Raw genomic sequence first — 22295 nt, 5'->3', positions numbered from 1 at the left:
TGTCAGGGATGGAGCATTCACAACCTCCCTGGGAAACCCATTCCAGTACCTCACCACCCTAACAGTAAAGAATTTCTTCCTTATATCCAGTCTAAACCTCTGCTGTTTAAGTTTCAACCTGTTACCCCTTCTCCTATCACTACAGTCCCTAATGGATAAAGGATAAACCTCTCCACTGATAATGTTTGAGTTTCTGATACTCTCAGTCATGAAGTATTGTTGATTTGTTGGGTAGATGGTACTGCCCAGTAATTGATATGTTTTTCTTTCTCTTTGAAATATGTAAAGAGTAGCCCAAATTAATCACAGTTATTTCTCACTCTCATGTGGGATCTCACATATGGTTTCTATGTGATCCTGCTGTTAGTCTCAGATTCTAGCTACCAGAAGTTTTCCAGGGACCTTTAGGAGCTGTTATATTGATGACTTCTCATTGATGCAAATTCTTCATCTCCATATTCTTGCAATAATGTAATAAAAATTTGATTGAACTTTTTTCCAGTCAAAAAAGTATTATATTAGTAGGCAAACAGGCACGTGGCAGTACAAATGCTCCTAGGCAGGACAGAACATCAAGGATTCCTTGCTGCTTCTGGATCTTTAGACTTTGCAAAGCTGCTTACATGTTGCTGGTCAGAAGGCTGAAGCACCTTGTTTCTACATTCAGTGTATAAAAGGAAGTTCCCAGCAAGCTTAAATTCTCAGTCTCAATCTGATTTTCCCAGCAGCTTAATCTTTAATATGTTCATGATTCCTGTCTAAGAATGCAGGATTGTTGTGTGCCACTTTCTTGGAACAAATGAGACAATATCTCAGTTTCTGGACAAAGATCTGTGAAGACTTTTTTCTGGATTCAGTTGTTGCAGTCAGTGTCTTTGATGACCTGATCTCTTTGACTCCTGCAACAAGCTCTAAAAGAAACCTCCCAAGGTCCCAAAGTTTCCATGAAACAATCTGTTTCCTAGGAATAAATGTTGGTACCTCACTAGACCAGCACTCCTCAGTCCGTACTCAACACTCAGGTATTTTGCGGTGAAGAAATAAGACCTCAGATGATCTCCTTATACACACAATGATTACATGTGGTTCTTTACCTTCCAATTTCTAAGCCAAAAAGAAAAATAAATTATTACAAAAAAAAATGTTATCCTCAGTAGAAATCACTAAGATCTGCCAGAACAGTGTTACTGTAATTTTCAGTGACTATTGTGAAGAGTATGGAGATTTGGGGCAGAGTGGTTTTGGCAGCAAACAAGCTAAGTAAAAATGATTTGCAGTTTGGTTTCCTCAGGTGGAAGGAGGGGAGTGAAGAGAATTAGTCTGGATTTACAGAATGTTGGTGTTTCTCTTTTGATGTTATTTTTGGATTAGTATCTGGACAGATACTTTTCCAGTGGATTCCATTTATGTTGGATAGACTCCACTATAATAAAAAGGATTCTGACCTCTTGGAAATAAAATTAGCAGGTTTTATTTAGATGAGTCCTGGAGTAAGTAGAAGAGATGGGGAAATGGAGATTTGTCCTAATTTCAGCAACCGAGGAAGCACCCTTTAGACACAGAAGAGTAAAAAGTAGAGTTGTTCTAAAAAATAGATTACTTTTTGCCTAACAGTCTATCTATGCAAAAAAAAAAATATTAAAAAAACTGAAAAACAAGCTAGAAAAAGACAATACAAAAATTGAGGTTTGAAATGGTAATTACAACATAGCATAGAACCATAGAATCAATGGATGGTTTGGGTTGGAAGGGACCTTAACGATCATCTATATGGGATCGTGAGAATCATGTACAAGATAGTGCGAGCAAGATTTTCCTAATGATTTTTTTCATCAGATGTCAGATTTTGGACAATAGAGCGGATATTCAGTAAACTCAGAAAATAGAAGAAACATGTCACTCTATGTCAGAGGATATATACAATGCAAGTTAGAGCAGATAATTAGACAGCAATGAGTATACAGATAAAACCTATTAATTCTACAAACTCTCTACTCTGAAGGTCTGAAGAAAAAAGAATGAATGATGGATGAAGCAGCCATCATTACATTCCACATTTCCACTTCTCTGGAATGTCATTCACCATAGCCCAGCAACGCTTGGTCTGGTGAGCTACAGCAAAAGCCGTGATAGCAAAGTAACCTTTTCAAAACAGTTAAGTAATATTTCAGTTGTAAAAGGAAAGCAAGACAAGCAGAGAAGGTGTGGAGGCAGTCTGTGCCTATAGTCAGGTAGGCACAGTTTATTTCAGACAACAAAACCTTTGGAGAGCTTTGAAGAAGCAGTGTCGACCTGTCACAGCTCACTTCTGTTTGTCTCTTAACCCACCCCTCATTCTCTGCTCTTCCTTTTTCTGTCTTTCACTTCCCCTATTCTTGGTTAAAACTAAAAGCTAGCATAGTAGAAGCAAACTTCTTCAACCTGAGTGACATCATTGTCTTCAGGTACCTGTAAATGGTCTACCTGAAGCTAATGTGCTCTTTTCAGTGTGTGTATTTTCAAGCAGGTAACCTTGAATTAATTCTAGAGAAAAAGCAGACAGCTGTATAATTTTCTTACCATATTATAGGGATCTCTAGTAGCTTCGCATAAATGCAGACAAATTGCTAAAGGAGGTTTGGTGAAAGAAAGCACTAAATCAGCAAGCAGAAACCAGGTCTCCCAAGCATCGAAAATCCAGACATAACTTCTTAAAAAAATAAAAAAGAAAGAATACAAAGAATAATATAGCCAGTCTGTTTCCATAAGGGAGCTCAAAGGAAGAACAAAAAGATAGGCAGAAGGAATAATCACAGAATGAAATGCAAAATTTAAACGGCCTTGTGGTGGAAGGAATGTTTCTTCTTGATCTGTTGCATGTGTAACAGATTGTTAAAGGTAGCAATTGGGGAGTTTTGGTATTGCTTTTTGTTGGGGTATTTTTGTTTGGTTTTGGTGTGAGTATTCTGGGGAGGCAGGGGGTGTCTTTTACCTTCCGTGCTTTTTCTGGGGTCTTTCCTGAAAAAGTTGGAATTCCAATGTAAATCACTAAGCAGAAAAGTCTTCAGGTTTCTGAAGACAGGCCCCAGTTTGTGGACAGCCGGAGTAAATTCACACCCCCACCAGACCTCTGTTCTCCTACGCCCTTCCAGGTTTCCTCCCTCTCCCCGCGGCTGCACGCTCCCCGTTGCGCACGGTGCCGACCCTTCACAGGGGATCGGGAGCGAAGCAGCAGAGCCGGGGAGGGGCTGCCTCGCCCCGTGGGCAGGTTCCCCGCTCGCGGGTGGTGGGCAGGGGGCCGGGAGGAGGCAGGCAGTCCTCCTCTCCTCTCCTCTCCCCTCCCTCCCTTCCTTCCTCTCTCCACCCTCCCTTCCCTCCCCGTTACGCTGCGGGCGGGGGTGCCGCCTTACAGGTCGCAACCGCTCTCCGGTGAGCTCCCCGCGGGGCGGAGAGCCGCGGAGTGGCACGGAGCGGCACGGAGCGGCCCCGGCCATGGTGCTGCGCGCTGCGGGGCTCATCGGCTGCTGCTGCTGCCTGCTGCCCCTCGTCCTCCCCGCAGCCCCAGGTAACGCCGGGGGAGGGCAGCGGGAGGGCGGACAGCGGCGGACACCCCGGCGATTGCCCCGGGAAGCGGCGCAGCCAGGGGTGGCGAGTTGGGAAAGTTCTGGGAGTTTGCCGGGGCCGGGAGGCGGGAGCTCTCCTGCAGTCCCGGGGGACAGAGCCTTCCACAGTGCTGGCTCCGGCTGAACGTGTCGATGGTCTTTCGGACGCTTTTCCTTTGCATCCGGCTGAGTGCGTCTATCCCGCCATTTGAGCAGGACGTCAGGGGCTAACGGTGATACTCCAGAGGAATACTGCTTGATTCAAAGACTTGAATCAAACAAAAGAATGTACCTGAGACCTCTTAAACTCACGTTATTCATGCATGAGTTAATGAAAAGGGTAATTTTCTTAAATCTTTTTCATCCCATGTACAGTTGAAATTAATTCAGAGCTTTCATTGTACATTGTATTAAATGAAATTTCTTTTTAACTAAAGGTACTTTCGTGTTTCAGGTAGCTTTGAAACAATACGTTTTGAGTGGCATGATTCTGTTCTGAAATTTCCCATTTAAAGGCGTGTATAGTGATCTTTCATGCACTTTGCGTATGCTAAAGTGACTTTTTATTCTTTCACGGTTAATTCTTCATGTAATTTCACTTATCCTATAGGAACACTAACATACTTTAAGTTCATTTAAATTTTTATTTTCCAAAAACGTGTTTGAAGAAAGAAATCAGAGCATCATTATTTCTGGGTTCTTTTAAAACAGCAGTGGTGTGTATAGAACGTGGTACTTTTTTTGCTGATTTTACTGGTTTGATGTGATAAATCTTTCTTCCAGGCGTGAACTGTAAAGCTGGCTGCCACCCAGAGAATGGATTTTGTGAATTTCCCAGTGAATGCAGGTAAAAATGTCAGACAGGACTGTTAGCACAGGAATGAATGGCTTCAATAATTTATAGTCCTGGTAAAATAGAAGTTGAAATGATTTGTCATCTGAAAACATGGAAGTGTAATGGAACAGCACACTATTAGGGTAGAGTAATTTGAACCATATAGACATCAGGTGCCTTTTTAGTCTACTTTTTCCAGTATGGGAAGTCTTTACATTGATTAGCATTTATTTATTTATTTTCTCACTGAATGAAATGGTTTTCTTCACATAAACTGTTCCTAGTACCCAGAAGCATTGATGATATCTTGTTCAAATATGCTGTACAGTCCAATTTTGTATCCAAAAGTTTATTTATTGTGCCTCAAAAAGGGGAGCATCTTTGTAATTATGTTTATTAAAAATAAATACCTTATCTTTTATCTCTTTCAGGTGTCAGCCTGGTTGGCAAGGTGCTCTTTGTAATCAGTGTGTTCCTTTCCCTGGGTGTTTGCACGGCAGCTGCGCCAAGCCCTGGCAGTGCATCTGTGAGGAGGGCTGGGTTGGCAGCCTCTGTGACATAGGTTTGCACATCCTTTCCTGTCCTTGAGCAAGTGAGGTGAAACAGCCCCACCTGGTGCTAGAGACACGCTAAAGTCCTTCTGGATAACTGTTGGTACTAGATAATAGGGGGAATCTGGGCAGTGGCAGATAAACCCGGAACTTTGATAATAATTTAGGCAGAAGCATGCAGTATCTTTTGTAGCTGGTCATACATGCGAGCAAAGTGTAAACGCCTCATTCCATTTTAAACAATGATTGTTGTGGACAAGGCCAACATATAACTGCTCCCTTGTCATATAAGCCATTTCTATAAAAAGACAAGTCATAATAAGTTAAATAATTTGAAATATTTACCTAGCACATCCATCTATCTATCTATCTATCTATTTATTTATCTATCTATCTATCCATGCATCCATCCATCCATCCGCTACTTTCTTAATACTTCTTGAAAAGGAAAGCATTGTACTTATTTCTTCCTTTGCTTAACTCACTGATGATTCCGTGGACTAGTATTAATATAACAGAGAAAAAGATCTGCCAGAACAGGCTGCCACTTCCTTGTGGCACCTTCCTTGTGAGGGGTAAGCACACCTCTTGCATGCACTCTCTCACCCCTTGCCAGTCAGAATGGGCCACCTTAGCAGAAGCAAGCTGTAGAATTGGCCTCTGCTGAGCTGGCTTATTTTGGCTGACACATACAAAGGTTCAGCCAAATGGATCTGAGGGGTCCAAAGCCACATGAGCATCCATGAGCATGTGCCTCTTCAGCCCACATAGCTGCAGCTAGAAGAGGACAGGTATCCGGGCCTCATTCTCTTTTCATATATTTCAGGCTTTTGTTGTAGTGCAACATGTAATTTATAGAGCATGCCTGTGTTCTGCCAATGCATACTCAAAGCAGTAATTAAGGATAATGCAGTTTGAACTGGATAACATTTTCAAAATTAATAAAAAGATTTCATGTAGTTCACATGTTGCAGTGACATGGACCTTGGTGCAAGGTACTCAGGTACTCATTTAGCTACTCATCAGGCTTTGTAGTTTGTACTCACTTGCTGCACACATAAGCATAGACAGGCTTATTTAAAGTTAGTCCTGGTACATTTGCAGGAGCTGCAGTAGCACTGGTGCTGATGTGACTATAACTTTGTAAGAGATGTTGCTCTCTGCACCTCCCACAAATGTGTTTGTACCCAGGACAGCCACCTAGATTCTTTTTACAGCCAGTGAGGAAGAATGGGTCCTTCTGTGCTCTACAATCATAGATTTCTAAAACCAGACTGAAAATCCCTCCACTGCCACCTTAGGAGGCTCAGTTCTATTGCTTGGCAATAACTCCAAAGGGCCAGATTTTTAAAGTACTGTCTTCACAGCTAAAGATTCCTGTAAATGAATATTAAGGTTTTCAAGCTGGGCATACTTCTAAAATCCATGAGTTTCTAGCTGAATTTTTAAGTACTGATACATCTTTGCAATTCTGAGTCTTGTGACCGGTATGTAGTATGCAAAGCAATGCTTTGGATATTGTAGCCCTGTCTTCATGGAAAAATATTCTAATACATATTCATTAAGATAGTTATATTATACAAGCCAGGTATTTCACAAACTGTTATTTCTCTCAATGCTCAGAGTGATCTCAGTCTTCTTTGACAGTTTGAATCTAGATCCCCATGAAGAGCTGCCAAGAACATTCAGCCAAAAGAAATAATTTTCCTTTCATCTGCAGGGGCATCTTATGTTGATAGTCTTTTATCTCAGTGGATTTACCTACTCTAAATGCATTGTTTTGCCACAAGGGATCAAGAGATGGGCCCTTTTTTTTTTGTTACTGAAAGGTTGCTATAAGTTGTTATCCTGAAGAAGTAATGTACTGAAACCTCAAATGGGTTAATTGCTCAGCCACTGGTCCCTGCCAAAAAGTTGATATCAATTTCCTGTATTAAATGATTACAGATTTGCTGTTACACATTAACAGGTATCACTAAATGAAACTTGGGTTAGAAGAAGGAAGGGTTTTGAAGGCAGCTTCCTTTTTGGGGATCACTGGCATCATACGTGCCGTTTTTTTAAATATGGAAATACAAATCCATTAATTTCTTATCACAAACTACTGTGTCTCTCTCTTCTTCTAATACTAACTTTTTGTGTGCAATGAGGGCAAGCCCCAGCTGTTGTATTTTTCACATGCCTATGATATTAAATGCCATTTTTTTACTACTGGAGACCATTTTTAGCTTTGGGTATGTAATGAGAAGAGGTGTGTTAAAAAGCTACATTCGTGTTTCTCACTGATGAAGAGCTGTGAGTAATGCAGTTTTGGTACTCTCTTTAATTTTTTTTTTTTCCTGCTATAGAAAGTTTAATATTTACAGGAAATTTCCAGTATAACCCCTGTTTTAATGTTGCCAACTATAAGTAAATGCCAACTCACAAGGATGGTAAAACCCAGAATGGGAAACTCTGAGAAGATCTGAAGTTGATTGTCCACTACTATAAATACCTGAAATATTTAAACTACAGATACAGTCCAAGCAGCTTATTTCCTTGCTAAGCACAGGAGAAAAAAAGATAAGTTGGACCAGTAGTGATATCTCTTTTTCTGTTTTCGAGAAAAGTTAGTGTATGGTCTCCTTGGCTTGGATCATGGAATTTCCTTTCTGGAGTAGTTTTGAATCATGAAGTAGTTTTGCTAATGCCTCTGACTGTGTAACTGTTGTTTTTACTATGGACACTCTGGTTCTCAGTTCAGGTCAAGAATGACTTTCCCAGTAATTTAGAGGCCCACAGATTATAGGTTGAGCTTGATCCACTGTAAACACATAGGGCAGGATCAGTGGTATCATTTATGACTATTATTGCAATTATGTGGGCAGATTTTGCACTGAAAGAAAGAAATCTATGAGTTGGTATTAGTGTTAACACTGATGGTTAACCTCCTTGCAGTGGAGTGCACCAGCCTGCCTAACAGAATGCCCTGGCATCTTCTCATCCTGTGAAAACACAGCCTTGAAATTGGGTATATAGACACCTGGAACAAGGCTGCACAATTTCTCTCTGCAGCTGATGTGTGCTATACAGTACAGGGAACCACATCAAACATTAAATGTAAAAAAGAGAAAACCAATTTAGTTAATTTATTTCCAGGATAAAACAACAGTGCAGTCAGAGTATATGATCCACCTTGCTAAATCAGATAAGTCATCTGTCGTCTTGCCATCTCTGTGTCTGCCGAGTCATGTTATTGGGCCTCTGACTTCCTGCATGAATCACATCCTCCATTTGGCTAAAAACACGTGTGATGTGAGCTTGGAGTATACTGTGTTACATGTCACTTGACTTCTTTGCCCAGGGCAAAGACTTTGATGACTTTTGACTTTGATGACTGTCACAAAGAGAGCATAGGTGGAGCCTCTAATGCCCGTACGAGGCATGCATGAGATATGATCTAGAAACTGCTGTGACATAAGCTACTGCTGAGTCTGCCTTCCTTCCGAAAAGCACTCAGTGATTGCTTTATTAACTGCAGCATCATAATCTAGTTTTACACAAATATTACTTAATTTATTGGTAGTGTGGTTGTGGCTATTCATAAATGTGTAAATGTGTCATCCTTTTTTTTAAAGGCTCATCTCAGACTCAGTTACCACTTGAAGCAAGTAAATCACTTGGCTGTTGGCCTTTTGGGATGTAAATTTGATAAAAATATAGAAAACAGGCTATTTGAGGTTATTTATGTGGTATATTTTAAAGAGTTATGTTCCAAAAAGTGTCTAAGTTGTGTTTTAAAATTAAATCCCTGACATAAATTAGTGACAGTAATGCATGTGTATATGTGTGTATATACACACACTATCCATATATTTCAGAGCTTCCTTGCTCCTGCATCAGAATTCATGCTTTATTACCTGCCTTTAAAGCCTGTAAAAATAGGTAGCAAATAACACTGCTCCAAAAAGTATTCAAGGTTACTTTAGTCCTTGTGAAAATTGGAGCTTGCCCTCAAAATGCATGGAAAGTGGTTGTTTTGCAATGAATACTTGTGAAAATAGAACCTCTTATCCAGGGAACATTATATTTAATAGCTAGGGCTGTTGAAATGTTTTGCTATGGTTAAAATTTTGCAATAGCTCTTGATATCATCTAAATTTTCATGTTATGTTGTGTGAAGTAAAATACAAATGACCTTAAATCCCTTTTCATCTTCTTAGAAAGTGTATGTGTGCACGTTTGTGCAAGGCATCAGATAACTTTCAGTAAGATCTTCTCTGCAGCTGCTCCATTAACTGGCTAAAATATTCACTTGTTTGTTTATTTATTTTTAATTATTTTAAAAATTCAGTAATCATTTGAGTGGGAAGTGGCTCAGCAGGGAAATTGTAAAGAAAATGAGATGTGTGACTTTGGGTCCAGGTGTCAAACAGCTTTCTCTTATGGTACAGTTATGTAAGGGTTGATGCAGCCCAGCGGAAAGAGAAAATTTTCTTTCTGGAGCTTGTGATCTCTTATTATTAAATGATTGTTCATAAGCACATAATGATAGGCTCTGGGCAGGGAGTGGGGAGAATTCCCAGTATTGATTGCTTTATCAGAATTCTGCTCATGGGGAAGCCACGGTTATGAAAGGATGACTAGAGGACATAGTTCTTTCTTTCTACCATACTAATATTTTATTGATAATATTACTTATTTATAGACTGGAACAATTTGCAAGTGGGAGCTATGAAGAGAGAAACTGAAAGTGCGTGTAATAATAGTTGAACAATCTGAATTCCGTACTAACAAAGGGAGGAATACATCAGAATTTATAAAATGCAGGATGAAGGACTGCTAAAGCTATACTGTGTTTGAAGTATTATAAACTATTTACTGTCTCTTTCTCATTAGATTAATTGAGACCTGTTGTTTTTTCAAACAGATGTTCACCCATGTTCTGCAAAACCCTGCACCAATAATTCAACATGCATAGAGACTGGTGATGGAGGATATATTTGTCTGTGTGGCCAGGGATTTACAGGAAAAAACTGCCATCTCAAAAAAGGACCTTGCATTATTAATGGGTAAATATTGATTTCTGACATGAATTTAAAATATACACTCCTTATGACTATTATTCAGAATTCTTTGGTAAGTAGAAGTGTTACTGTGCTAAAATATATAATACTGATATTTTTATCAAACTTTACAGATCTGATCTGTTCATATTGTAAAGATTTGCAGATTATCAGCATGAGGGTTTGTGCATAATTTTAGTACTCAAAGTATTTGTACATTTTATTGTGGTGAATTTATACCTTCCCAAGATTTTTGTAAACAAACTTGAAGGAACCTCCCATCCTGTGTTCTCACCTCTAATGAAAGGTAACTTTATATGTACAAGCCATATAGAGTAATACAAAAACATCTAGTCCTCCAGTCTGTCATTTTTCTTAACTGATATAATGATATGTCCATAGTTTACTGAAGGAGATAATCTTTTACCACAACAGGGAGTGTGGGAGGCCATTGCTCTCCATTCTCTAAGTGGAATGTTAGGAACAGTGTTGCCAGCAGGTTGAAGTAGGTGATGCTTCACCTCTTCTCAGTCCTGGTCAGACATCTGTATTGCTGGGCCCAGTTCTGGGCTCCCCAGTATGAAAAGGACATGGACATACTGGAGTGAGTCCACTGAAGGGCCACAAAGATGACTAAGGGATGGAAACATCTCTCGTATGAGGGGAGACTGTGCTCTGGATTATTTAGCCTGGAGAAGAGCCCTGGGAACTTACTCATATGTATAAATATTTGATGAAGAGAAGCCAAGAAGATGGAGCTAAACTCTTTTAGAGGTGTTCAGTGGAAGGACAAGAGGCAACGGCCACACGCTGAAAACTTTTCAGTAGTATTGCTGGTAGAACTGCTTGGAAAAAGAGTGACTTTTCGAAGTTAAAGAAAATGTGAACTGGTGTTTTTGTTGAAGTCTAGAAGTATCTGCTGTCTTCTAGCTCATCAAGGATCTGATCTTACAAGCATACAGAATGCCTTTCTGGTGGTTGCAGGCTTGGTAAAACTATCACCTTAAAATCAGTTTTCTCTTTGGAGATTGACTTCTTTCTCTCTAGGTCCATATTGGTGCCCTCTCTTTCTCTTTTTGCTCAGCAATAGATAATGATGAATATTCAGATCACCTTGTGACAAATCTTCCTGAAGACTTGTACATTCTTGTTTGAGGAACATTAACACCTCTCTCTGTTTCTGGCAAGAATTGCCATTCTTGCAACTTTATGTCAGTGGAATATTTTTGCCATTGCTTTTAATTTTCGCATAGTTCTGTTTAGGTTTACATTCAATCTCTAAGACAACTGCTCTGTTTTGCCTGTTTCTCTTCATTGACAATGAGGACATTTAAGCTTCTCACAAGTGCGTTGAATCAGATCCAAGCTACCTGCCTAACACAGGGGATGTGAATAGCTTGCTTTCTCTACTTTTCATCTGTAAAGCAAATATTTCAGTAATTCAACCCAGGAATATTTTATCTATCCAAGATAACAGGTGAGGTACAGCATCAATGAAATAACACAGATTAATTCCATGTAATTCATTAAAATCCTTATTGTTTTAAATTGCTGAAACTACATTTTTGTGATGGTACTCTGAATTCAAACTGACTGATTATGAGCTAGTCTGGAAACAATGAACATTTTTTCTTAAGGAAACAATATACTTGAAGCAGTAGTTAATTTTCTCTAGGATGCTATGTCCTTTTCAGGAAAGTGAGCAGCAGGCTCTGCAAATCTGCTTTTAGGGCAAAAAAGACAACTGTTCTCAGTATAAACACTTTGTGTCTGCTAATACTTCACAGTCCACCAGAGAGCGCACCTCATATCCTGGAAAGAGACCTCATTATATGATGCCATTTCATTCACATCTCACTTCATCTCAGTTTCTCTCTACCTCAGATGGTAACAATGTTGATATTACTAAGCATTGTCCCTGGCTTATCAGTGAATGTTTACAGATGGTACAAAGACAATTCACAAATCAAAGTGTTTGTTCTAGCCTGTTTACAAAATCAGGCACATGATCCACATTAGTGACGTCTGTGATGAAGTTTTGCTCTGAGGAAGAGCAGCAAGTGGTACTTCCTAAAATGAAATCAGAATATTTGGAAAGAAAAGAAGTGGTACACTCATGTTTTCACAACTGGCATTTCATATACCACACCTTGTTGAACATGTATTAAATGCCAAAAACGCATTTTTGCACGATCTATTCAAGGAGATGAATATTACTAGTTTATTTATATAAATATATGAAAGTCAGGCAAATGCAGCTCAGTGTTAATAATAAACATAGTATCGAAATTCTACATAGTGCCCCTTAAGTGTTTTTACTTTAATTATTTACTCTCCTGAAAGGTTTGGAAAAAGTTTTACACTTGCATTCTGCAGCAATTTCCTCCTGTTTGCCTAGAAAGTACTGTAATTCAACCCACCCATAAGGGTTCAAACTTCTACACTTTGCCATATGCAAAGCAGCTTGTCAGATTTTCCATGGGACCTGTAATAAAGAGAAGGTGGTTGACTCTCCAAGAAGGGCAGAACTACCCATTTACTCAAGGACTGTACAACTACAATTTCCATATTTTGCTTAAAGCAAATACAGTGGCTAGTGATTGTGCTTGAATTCCTTGTTTGCATGATCACCTCAAGCTGTCACCGGCAACTACTATGTCGAAGTCCAGTGAAACCCACACCTTTTGTTTTCCTCATACTGCTTCCAGACTTCCAGTTTGTTCTTTCAGTAGCTTTTTTTCACAGCCAGCATCTACAATGAAAGACAATACAAAGAGGTTTATCAGCAGTCTCTATGAAAGTGGCAAAAACCAGGCAGATGATTGTGATGGGTGGCCACCAAGTATTTCAGTCCCCAGTAAAGCCAGAACTACTTGGGCTGCTCTCTATCATAGCTACCCCCAGAGTATTAGGAAAAGTGTTGCATCAGAGAGGCTTGTCGTAAGCTTTGCCAAGTGTTACTCATCTCTAGGTTTTATTATTAAGTTTTAAAAGCTTTGCTCATATATGATGAGCTGCCATGAAAGTGGGTTTTGAGATTTATTTGTAAACCTGTGACCCAGGGTCCCTTTTCTGCCAACATAGCCAGCTAAAGGACCAAGTCCACATTGCTCCACTGAATTGGTGTTTGTGCCTTTCTGTCAATGGATGGCCCTATCTTTTGGCCTGTAGTTACATTGCAAAGATAAAAAAAGATGTCTCAGTGAATTTACATCACTTAACACATAGTACCAGGCTATTAATTATTAAGTTCCTAAATGGTTTGCTGAAATACTTGGTTTCTTAGTTCTGTCTTCACATTACAGCTGCCTTTGCCAAGGCTGAAACTATCCCACTTATATATTTTATTACATTTATCAAAATTTTTGGCTGAACAACAGTTTGCAGGAAAGTATGTTTGCTTCTAAATTTTTTTGTCATAGAGCACTGGAGAAGCAGAAAAAAATTGATCAGCTTTACATCTAGCAGCTATGGCAAAGTATTTTTCTTTGCCAGTACAACACATGGATTATTTTTTGAATAATCAGTTGGAGAACAAAGCCATGGTGCTAGTGCCTTTGTTCAGTTTTGTCTGCATAGTTGCTCAGCTAAATGGCTGTAAGCATATGAAAACAGTCAGAAGCTTAATTTGCATAAATGTTTGAAATAATATTAAATCCCTTCACAGCTCTTCAAATTAAATTTATATACTGGTCTACTAATCCTGCCTGAAGAGTCAGCAGAAGATACTATAATCTGTATTGACAAATCTGTTGAACAAACTCATTCTTGATTCAACTTCATTGACTTAAGTGGATTTGCATTTGGAATTGGCTCTTCTAAAGAAAAACAGCCCCTTTTATTGTATAAAGTGTTTCATAATAGCTTCTTTCATTGGACTTTAAATTCAGTTTTGTCTGTGTGGTTGTTATCTATTCTAGTTCTCCCTGCCAGAATGGAGGAACATGCATTGATGACAATGGTTTTGCGCCCCATGCTTCCTGTCTGTGCCCTTCTGGTTTTGCTGGCAACTTCTGTGAAATTGATAGAGATGACTGTGAATCCAACCCGTGTGAAAATGAAGGAACATGTACAGATACTGGTGTGGGTTTCAGATGTTTGTGTCCCCATGGCTATACAGGAAAGCTCTGTAGCAGCCGTGTCATGTTCTGTGCAAGTGGACCATGTGAGAATGGAGGGACATGCAGTGAACATCCCCAAGGAGGATTCAAATGCATCTGTAAATCAGAATTCATTGGTGTGACCTGCAAATATCCTAGCAAAAACACAAGTCTTTCTGGAGCAAATATGGAGACAAAGAACATGCAGAATTACAAGCCAACCTCAAAAGCTCATCACAGATCAGTGCATCAACAAGAAATCCTGAAAATAACAATGAAAGAAACTATCCAAAATGCAGATCCCTTGCTGAGTAGAAGCCAGGTGATATGTTTTGTTGTACTGGGCTTGCTTACATGTCTTGTTGTCTTGGGTACAACTGGGATTGTGTTTTTTTCAAAATGCGAAATGTGGCTTGCTAATGCCAAATACAGTCATCTCCTACGCAAGAAAAAGAACTTTTTTCTGAAATCTAACAATGGGGAAAATCTCTCAGTTAATATTATCTTCCCAGAGAAGATCAAATTGACTAATTATACTAAGAACTACACTGCCATTTAGGCCCTTGAAAGCCAAGCAGTAACTTGCAACTTTTATAGCAATACATAAAACAGATTTAATTTATTGCCCATGATTGGCCTCAGTATTTGTGCTGTAGCTTGTGCTGAGTGATAATGAAAAAATATAATGTATCTGTATTGCTAAGGATGTTTTCATTCTCCAAAATAAAAGGTAAAATAAAATAAATTTTTAAAAATATTAAAGAGCAGAGAATTGATTCTTTTCAAGGCAGCTATTATTTGTAAAATATAAATAAGGTAAAATCTACCACTAGAACTGTATTGCATCTTTCTTGTCTTGTGCAAAGTTTGTGTGGCAAATACGGTACCTGTAAACTTTGGTTTTTTTAAATAAACAGCAGTTAAGGACTATACTGGTTTATTTATTTACTTGTAAATATTATGCCACAGCAAAGACTGCAACAAGTGTCCCTGCTTAATTCTTCTGCTATATGGGACAAAGGCTTTAGAGACTGCAATCAACAGGGGCAAATTCACACCAATGTTGCAGCTATCCAGGCAGTTTTGCTATTTTTACGTGCTACTTTGATAGAATCTTACAGGTCTTTGTGATACTAATTTCAGGTTAAAGGTCTCTGTTGCTTGCCATGCTGCCTCCGTAAATTGTTCTATTTGTCTATTTTAAAATGTTTAAAGGGTGTTTAATGTCTTTGGTCATATTTTCTTTTCAGAGACCTAGTAGAGATGTAAAGGATCTGATCCTGACTTTACTATAAATACTCCTCAAAGAACTCTGCTGAGAGAAGTATCCTTCATGCCTGTGTCATAGGAAGAAATTAAAAGATAATATGTGCCACCTGAAATAGGACAGCTGCTTTTAATTCCTCATTTCTGCTTTTTCTCTGTCGTATTTCAAGGAGAGATTTTCAAGAATCAAAAGCAGCACTGGCAGAGAGGCAAAGGGTCATAGAATCATAGAATAGTTAGGGTTGAAAAGGACCTTAAGATCATCTAGTTTCAACACCCCTGCCATGGGCAGGGACACCTCACACTAAACCATGTCACCCAAATCCCTGTCCACCCTGGCCTTGAACACCACCAGGGATGGAGCATTCACAACCTCCCTGGGCAACCCATTCCAGTGCCTCACCACCATAACAGTAAAGAATTTCTTCCTTATATTCAATCTAAACTTCCCTCATTTAAGTTTGAACCTGTTTCCCCTTATCCTATCACTGCAGTTCCTAATGAAGATTTCGTCCCCAGCATCCCTGTAGGCCCCCTTCAGATACTGGAAGGCTGCTATGAGGTCTCCTCTCAGCCTTCTCTTCTCCAAGCCGAACAGCCCCAACTTTCTCAGCCTGTCTTCATATGGGAGGTGCTCCAGTCCCCTGATCATCCTCGTGGCCCTCCTCTGGACTTGTTCCAACAGTTCCATGTCCTTTTTATGTTGAGGACACCAGAACTGCACACAATACTCCAAGGGAGGTCTCATGAGAGCAGAGTAGAGGGGCAGGATCACCTCCTTTGTCCTGCTGGTCATGCTCCTCTTGATGCATCCCGGGATAAGGTCGACTTTCTGGGTGAGTGCACACTGCTGGTTCATGTTCATTTTCTCATCAAAGCCAACAAAAATGTTAGGGTTCTGAGAGCATTAATAGGTCTTAGCATCCCTGAGGAGCCTTACCTGGGGTACTTATCCACTGCTACCCACAGGTCCATTTCAGGGCCGTCCAAGGCTAGAGCTCCAGATCTGAACTATGCTGTGGGAATGCTGGTCTCCGCTTCTGCATGCTGAGTAGAATTTAGACCTGAACTGTAGGCAAGCTTTCTCCTGGATGGACTCTTTGGACCTATGCTCTGGCCCTGTCTCCTTTCACTTCTGATTGTAGCCCATGGATCGACACTGGACCTGGTTCACTTGTGTCTGGGATGGTCGATGGGCCCCATTACCAGCACCAGCTCTGGGGATGTGTTCTGTGAGACTGTGCTGTTAGTGGGGCATGTCCCACCCTCGGGCATGACCCTCCAGGGTCTCCCAGCTTCCCTGCTGGGCAACCTGATGCTTGCTGCTCCCTTAAGAAAAAATAAATAAATAAATAACCCCCCAAATAACAATTTACTTCACCAGCCACCCTGAATAGGAATATTTAGCAGCTCCTAAGCTGATGATAATTATGCTGCTCCCAAATCCATTAACAGCTGCTCAAATTCAGAAAAAAGAAGCCTAAAAGCACATACAGGTCATTACCCTAGGATTTTGTCTCTTGACATCTCTCTTAATCACTGTAAGTATATAGCAAGTTTGCTTTATTGCTGATAATATTCACACATATCATAGCATTACAATCAAGTGCAAAGGTTAGAGCTAACAGGAAAAATGGTGTTGAGATACTACTGTAGAAAGTGTTGACATCTAGCTAACAGGATTAAAATCTTAAAGGAAGCAGATGCTCTCTCTCAAAACTCTCCTTGAGAAGATAAATATTCATCAAATCCAGCAACTTTTCAACCAGTCATAGTGAAGATGACTAACGTAGAAATCCAGATGAAGGTAAAACCAGGCAAGCAGTGTTGATTTCGCAGCCATGAAACATAAGCCACAGGAGTTTTACACATTTCTTATATACTTGAAACATGTAGCTCAGTATTGTATATTTTAATGTGATCTGTTCTGTGATTAGAAATATGTTAGGCTAAATTTGGAGATGATAAGAAACTGAATAACTCAATTGGGTAGCTTGCAACTGTGATACAAAATAAGCTGCCACAGTAGCTATCTGCTAGTAATCAGCGATTAAATTCTAGACTCAGCTGTGCACCTACCCCCTCCCTATGAGCAGATGCTCCCTCAGCCCTTACAGCTTCAGGCCAGAGCAGGGCTTTGAATAACAAAGCTTGTGTTTAAAATACAAAATCCAGAAAATTATAATTCATAAACTATCACATGCCTTTTAGCCATGGTAATCTAGTTGGCAGTTCCCCCATCACAGTGAATTTCTTCATATGTAGACAGGAAAGCCTCTTTGAAGAGAAAGTCATCAGTTCAACATGATAAAAAACCCATAGATTTCAGCTCCCAGCATCCTTCCTATCATTGGTGATGTCAGTGAACAGTAGAGAAGGCTGCTATACTCTCCAAAGAGAAAAAGTGTTATCATAAATATGAAGGGCTGGAAAAAAATATATGGGTTTTCTCTTATCTCTGTTATTAGCATAGTGCATAGCTCTGAAGACTCATCACAACTTAAGTGTCATAGAAGTTGAACTTAAGAAGCCTGCAGTGTTTAAATCAGTAACCTGCAACAGGTCTCCAAAGCAAGAAGTTTAAGACAAGCATTGTGCAAAAACACTGACATAAAGGCAAACAAAAGACAAAGAGCAATGATACCACTTCAATTTTATGTTTATTCTATGTATTTTTTTATAAATGGACAGAAAACAACATATGTATGATACCCACTGCCAGAGTTACCAACCTATGTTGCCATTTCTCACCTTTTTGATTTTTTAATGCTCTCCCACAGTCAAACAATGAAGTCTTTGAGCCTCAAACCCCACCTCTGCATTACTGCCTGTAAAAAAAATAAGTAAATAAGGAAAACTAGACTGAAGGAAGAACAAATAGGCTGAGGGATGGGTTTGGACAATGGTATAAACCATTAAGAACAGTAGCTCCCTCTCTCTTTTCCCCAGGCTATGGGAGAATATATCAAAAGATACGTTTATTTTAAAAATTTCCCTCTGAGCCATCTTAGCCTCTGTCCCCATTACACTAACAAAAAAAAAAAAAAACAGACCAAAACCAAACCAACAATAAAACCCACAGATGTTCCACAAAGGTCAAGTTTTCAGAGACAGGGTCTATTTTTCTGGGTTTCTTTTTTGTTTGGCCATGGTGGGGGAGAGGTCTTTAGTGGAAAAGTAGAACATATAAAGAAATAGAAATTATCAACTTTTGGACAAGGATGTCTGAATAGAGAATATGTGCACAACTTTTCTTTTTACTGCCATTCTTGATATCTGCCCATACACCAATAATGTATGCATTGCTTTTGATTAATAAGGATTCTGCTTGCAAGTACTAAAGCATCTGCTGTAGACATACCCACAACAGCCCAGCTAATCTGCTTTTCTTTGTTGATAACTTGAGTTCTGCTTTCAAAGAAATATTTAGGTCCAGATGGACCGTGATATTCCTGCTTGAAACAGACTTTCAGCTTTGGAGGGTAAAGCAGCATTAAGGCTGGCTGCAGGAGTATGCGCAGACCATCACTGAAAACAGTGGTCCAGATTCCACTGCCTGAGTACAATACTTTTCTGTCCTTCCATCTCCAAGTTCTCAATTTTTTCTGTGCCTTGGCAAAATTCATTTATCATCAAAGCCTTAAGGGCAAAACAATTGGCTACAGATATAGGACTAATTTATCTATCTATCTATTTATTTATTTTAAATCCAGGAGTTTCCTGGCAGAACTATGTGTATATGCATCTAGAACGCACTAAATTATTGCACATGTACTATGCATGCACTGTTGATTTTCCAAAACACATCTCATTTACCATGCATTTCTTGTGAATGAGCCAAATCCTCCATTCCTGGATGTCACACAGCCTAGGAAAATATCCATTTCTGCCTGGCTTAAGTAAAAGAGGAGTCTTGAGAGAAGACTCTGGTTGCTCAACCCCTAATGGAGCCAGTTCTTGAGGCCCACAAAGACAGGCCAGCTTTGTTGAATCTCTTTGGTCATTACATGAGATCAACCCACAATAAAACATACTGTGTATTAGATTTTGCTCTTAAAACATAAAGTAATATTTTGAAATTTCTTCCTAAATTCCTTGAAGGAAATGAGGATATGTTCCTTTTAAAACTTTACAAGAAGGAGAAAAGGACCATATAAAAAGTATTTTAGTATCAAATACAAACTGACTGTTGCTCTGGGACTTGAAGAAAACTACTGAATTAGTTAATTTTGGTCATTAGCTCTAAAGCTCAAAAAAAGAAACTTTTTCTTCCAATTTACTCCCTATATATATACTCCTCAAGACGTAGGACCTTTGTGGAGCTCATACCTGAATCACGGTCTCAGACAAGTTCATGGGAACACAGTACAGAGTCTAGTCCTTATCCTTAGCAATACAGACAAATTTTACAGGCACAGAGTAACATTGTTATATTCATGGTTTCTCAAAGGCAAGCTTGAGCAACTCTGAATATGCTAGAATATGGAATTGGTATAATACAAAGAACAGGGACTAAGCCAGGCTTAACTAGAAGTTTCGATTAGACCAAAAATGTTTTTATAATGTTTTGCCGCATGAAACTTGGAACAAAAATGCTATTTCATTCCTCTCCCCATCCCCTTTGAAATTACATCCTTGCTATTAATTGCAGCCTTCGACTATATATATCCACTTGATGGCAGTATTTGAACACAGAACCGTTTGAATCTCTTTAGACTGTCCCTTTCACACTTGTATTTCGGGCAGTTTATAACACATCCTAAGTCACTAGTTACTGAAAAAGGGCAAAAAGAGAGCACAAGAACATGCCCATGGTTCTTAACCTGAAGGTAACAGCTACTCATGACCTGCTGAGCTGCAGCAAAACCAAACCATACCAGCATCAGTAAAGAAAGCAGCAGTGTTTTCTCAGCAGAATTACCCATCTCCTTTGGAGTTAAACTGGAGAGTAGAGAACTGACATCTACAGCCCCATAGGATTAGTGGTACTTCTGAAAAGGTTACTGCACTCAGAATACATGCTTTAGACCTTCCGCCATCACACATGAACATATTCATGTATACATATTTGCAAGTAATACTGGTTTTTAAATGATCACTGAGAGGAAATGAAGAACAATGAAAGGAAAACCAAGAAAATATTTTCAAGACATTCAGGTAAATTGAAAGGTTTTGGTGCACTAATATACTCCTAGCCTGTCCCATTTTACTTGTGTATTTTTTTTCAACCCAAAAGGGCATGCACAGCAATTTGTTAGTAACCCATATTCATTATCATGCTCTCCATACCATGTGGTGAATTTTTTATTTGCCTGCCTCTATCATACTGACTTTCAAAGGTGTACAAACACGAAGGGGAAAAATACATGTTTGCTATTTTAAAATTACTTTTGTGCCAAATTCAAGGCCAGAATTTCACTTCATTCTCTAGAACAGGTATCTCATTACTTACTGGGAATTGTGCACCTATAAGATTTCCATCAAGGAACAGTTAATATTTCAACAGGCTAAAATAAGTATGGAGCTCACTGGAGTAATTCCATTCTACCTTCCAGTGTTTAAATTACTGGAAGTATTTCAAGAGTCCTGCATTTTATCATAGGGCAAGTGTATGTTTTTAACTCTCACCTGTGCCTGGTTTTCTTCCTAAATAATGGGACTTGGAGGACTAAAGAGACTGACTGAATTGATGGCTGGGAGCCTGGATTGTTGAGAGATATGGGGGGCAGCCTGGTTTCAGGGAGTGTTGGACCAGCCCATGTAGTTTTAAGCCCAAGAAAGAGCTAGTGATGTCTCCTTGCTGAGGGAGAACAAAGATTGCTTGGAGGCCAGAGATGAAGTGTAAGAAATCGCGTGCGGGCTTCATGGTGGGAGAGAGCCATAAAGGGATCAGCTCTGTTGTGGAGCCCTGCCTGAGGGAGTTTTTCTTTACACAACTGCAGGGCTGTTATACTGCTAACAGATGAGCTCATAAGGGGAGATCTTAAGCTTGTGCTTTATAAAGCATGTGTGAGGTTGAGGGACTTCAGAGGGAGAAACTGTAGCATTACCACTTTCGCTCTCCACAGCTGCCTGCAGGTCCAGTGCTGTTCTCCCATCCAGAAAGCTGGAATTGTCCAATACATTCAGTGAGACTGCTGCCATTACATAGAGGAGGGGTGTTATCTTCCTTTTGAGTATCAGTCCTTTTGATATTTTATTCATTACTGCCCAGATTCTGCATTGCTTGTGCCTGAAGATTTTAAGTTTTCTATTCTACCATCATGGTCTTCACCAAGAAGAAGTATTGATCAGTGAAATAGGGTGCAAAAAATTCAGGCTGTCCCCAGCCTCAAGTCTTTCTTATCCAGAGAAGCCAACAAGAAAGGTTAGAAATTGTTAGTTCTGTTGACCAAGTTACAGAATTGTGACATGCCAATGGCTTTTCAGTAACTCCCTCTAGTTCCTAAGTAGGTAGATCCAGATACGTCATGTCCACTGATACCACTTGCAGAAGGGTTTTACTCTATACATATTAGTATCTCAAGTCCATCTATCTTTGAAAATAACTACATGCCAACGTGTATTAAACATGAATAGAAGCAAACAAATAGAGTGATGGTAGAGCACTTAGGAATGGAAGATTACGCCCAAATCAACACAGCCACAATTCAGTAGCAACTTTAGCAAAGGGCTTCACGTGTCCTATTTTGTGGAGGCACACAAAAAAAAAGAAGAAAAGGGAGAAACAGCCTAGTGTCATGAGCATTTAGTTTGAGGATGTGAAGTAAAACAGTGTGTTGGGATGGTCTCCACAAAGCCCCAAGACAGAAGAGGAATGAAGGCCACCCAGTTAACCTGGAAAAAATGAACCTCAGAGTCCTTGTCAGTCTAGCAGGCGCGACTAGCTTGAGGCAGGGGAGGAAATCTAAGTAGGT

The 22295-nt window shown here is 39.6% G+C and overlaps 1 protein-coding gene across 1 annotated transcript; it reads left to right on the top strand.

The window, feature by feature from the left end:
* The first annotated feature begins 3421 nt into the window (after positions 1 to 3421).
* DLK1 (delta like non-canonical Notch ligand 1) lies at positions 3422 to 15040 on the top strand. The gene is made up of 5 exons (XM_005149550.1): positions 3422 to 3544; positions 4365 to 4428; positions 4848 to 4978; positions 9877 to 10018; positions 13933 to 15040. Exons 1-5 carry the CDS (start codon positions 3472 to 3474, stop codon positions 14669 to 14671), a joined length of 1149 nt encoding a protein of 382 aa, XP_005149607.1. The 5' UTR covers positions 3422 to 3471; the 3' UTR covers positions 14672 to 15040.
* The last annotated feature ends 7255 nt before the right edge of the window (positions 15041 to 22295 follow it).

The sequence above is a fragment of the Melopsittacus undulatus genome, chromosome 4, assembly GCF_012275295.1.
Source record: "Melopsittacus undulatus isolate bMelUnd1 chromosome 4, bMelUnd1.mat.Z, whole genome shotgun sequence".
Classification (NCBI taxonomy): Eukaryota; Metazoa; Chordata; class Aves; order Psittaciformes; family Psittaculidae; genus Melopsittacus; species Melopsittacus undulatus.
The sequence above is the reverse complement of the archived record's forward strand: the minus strand, read 5'-3'. Positions and strand labels throughout refer to the sequence as shown.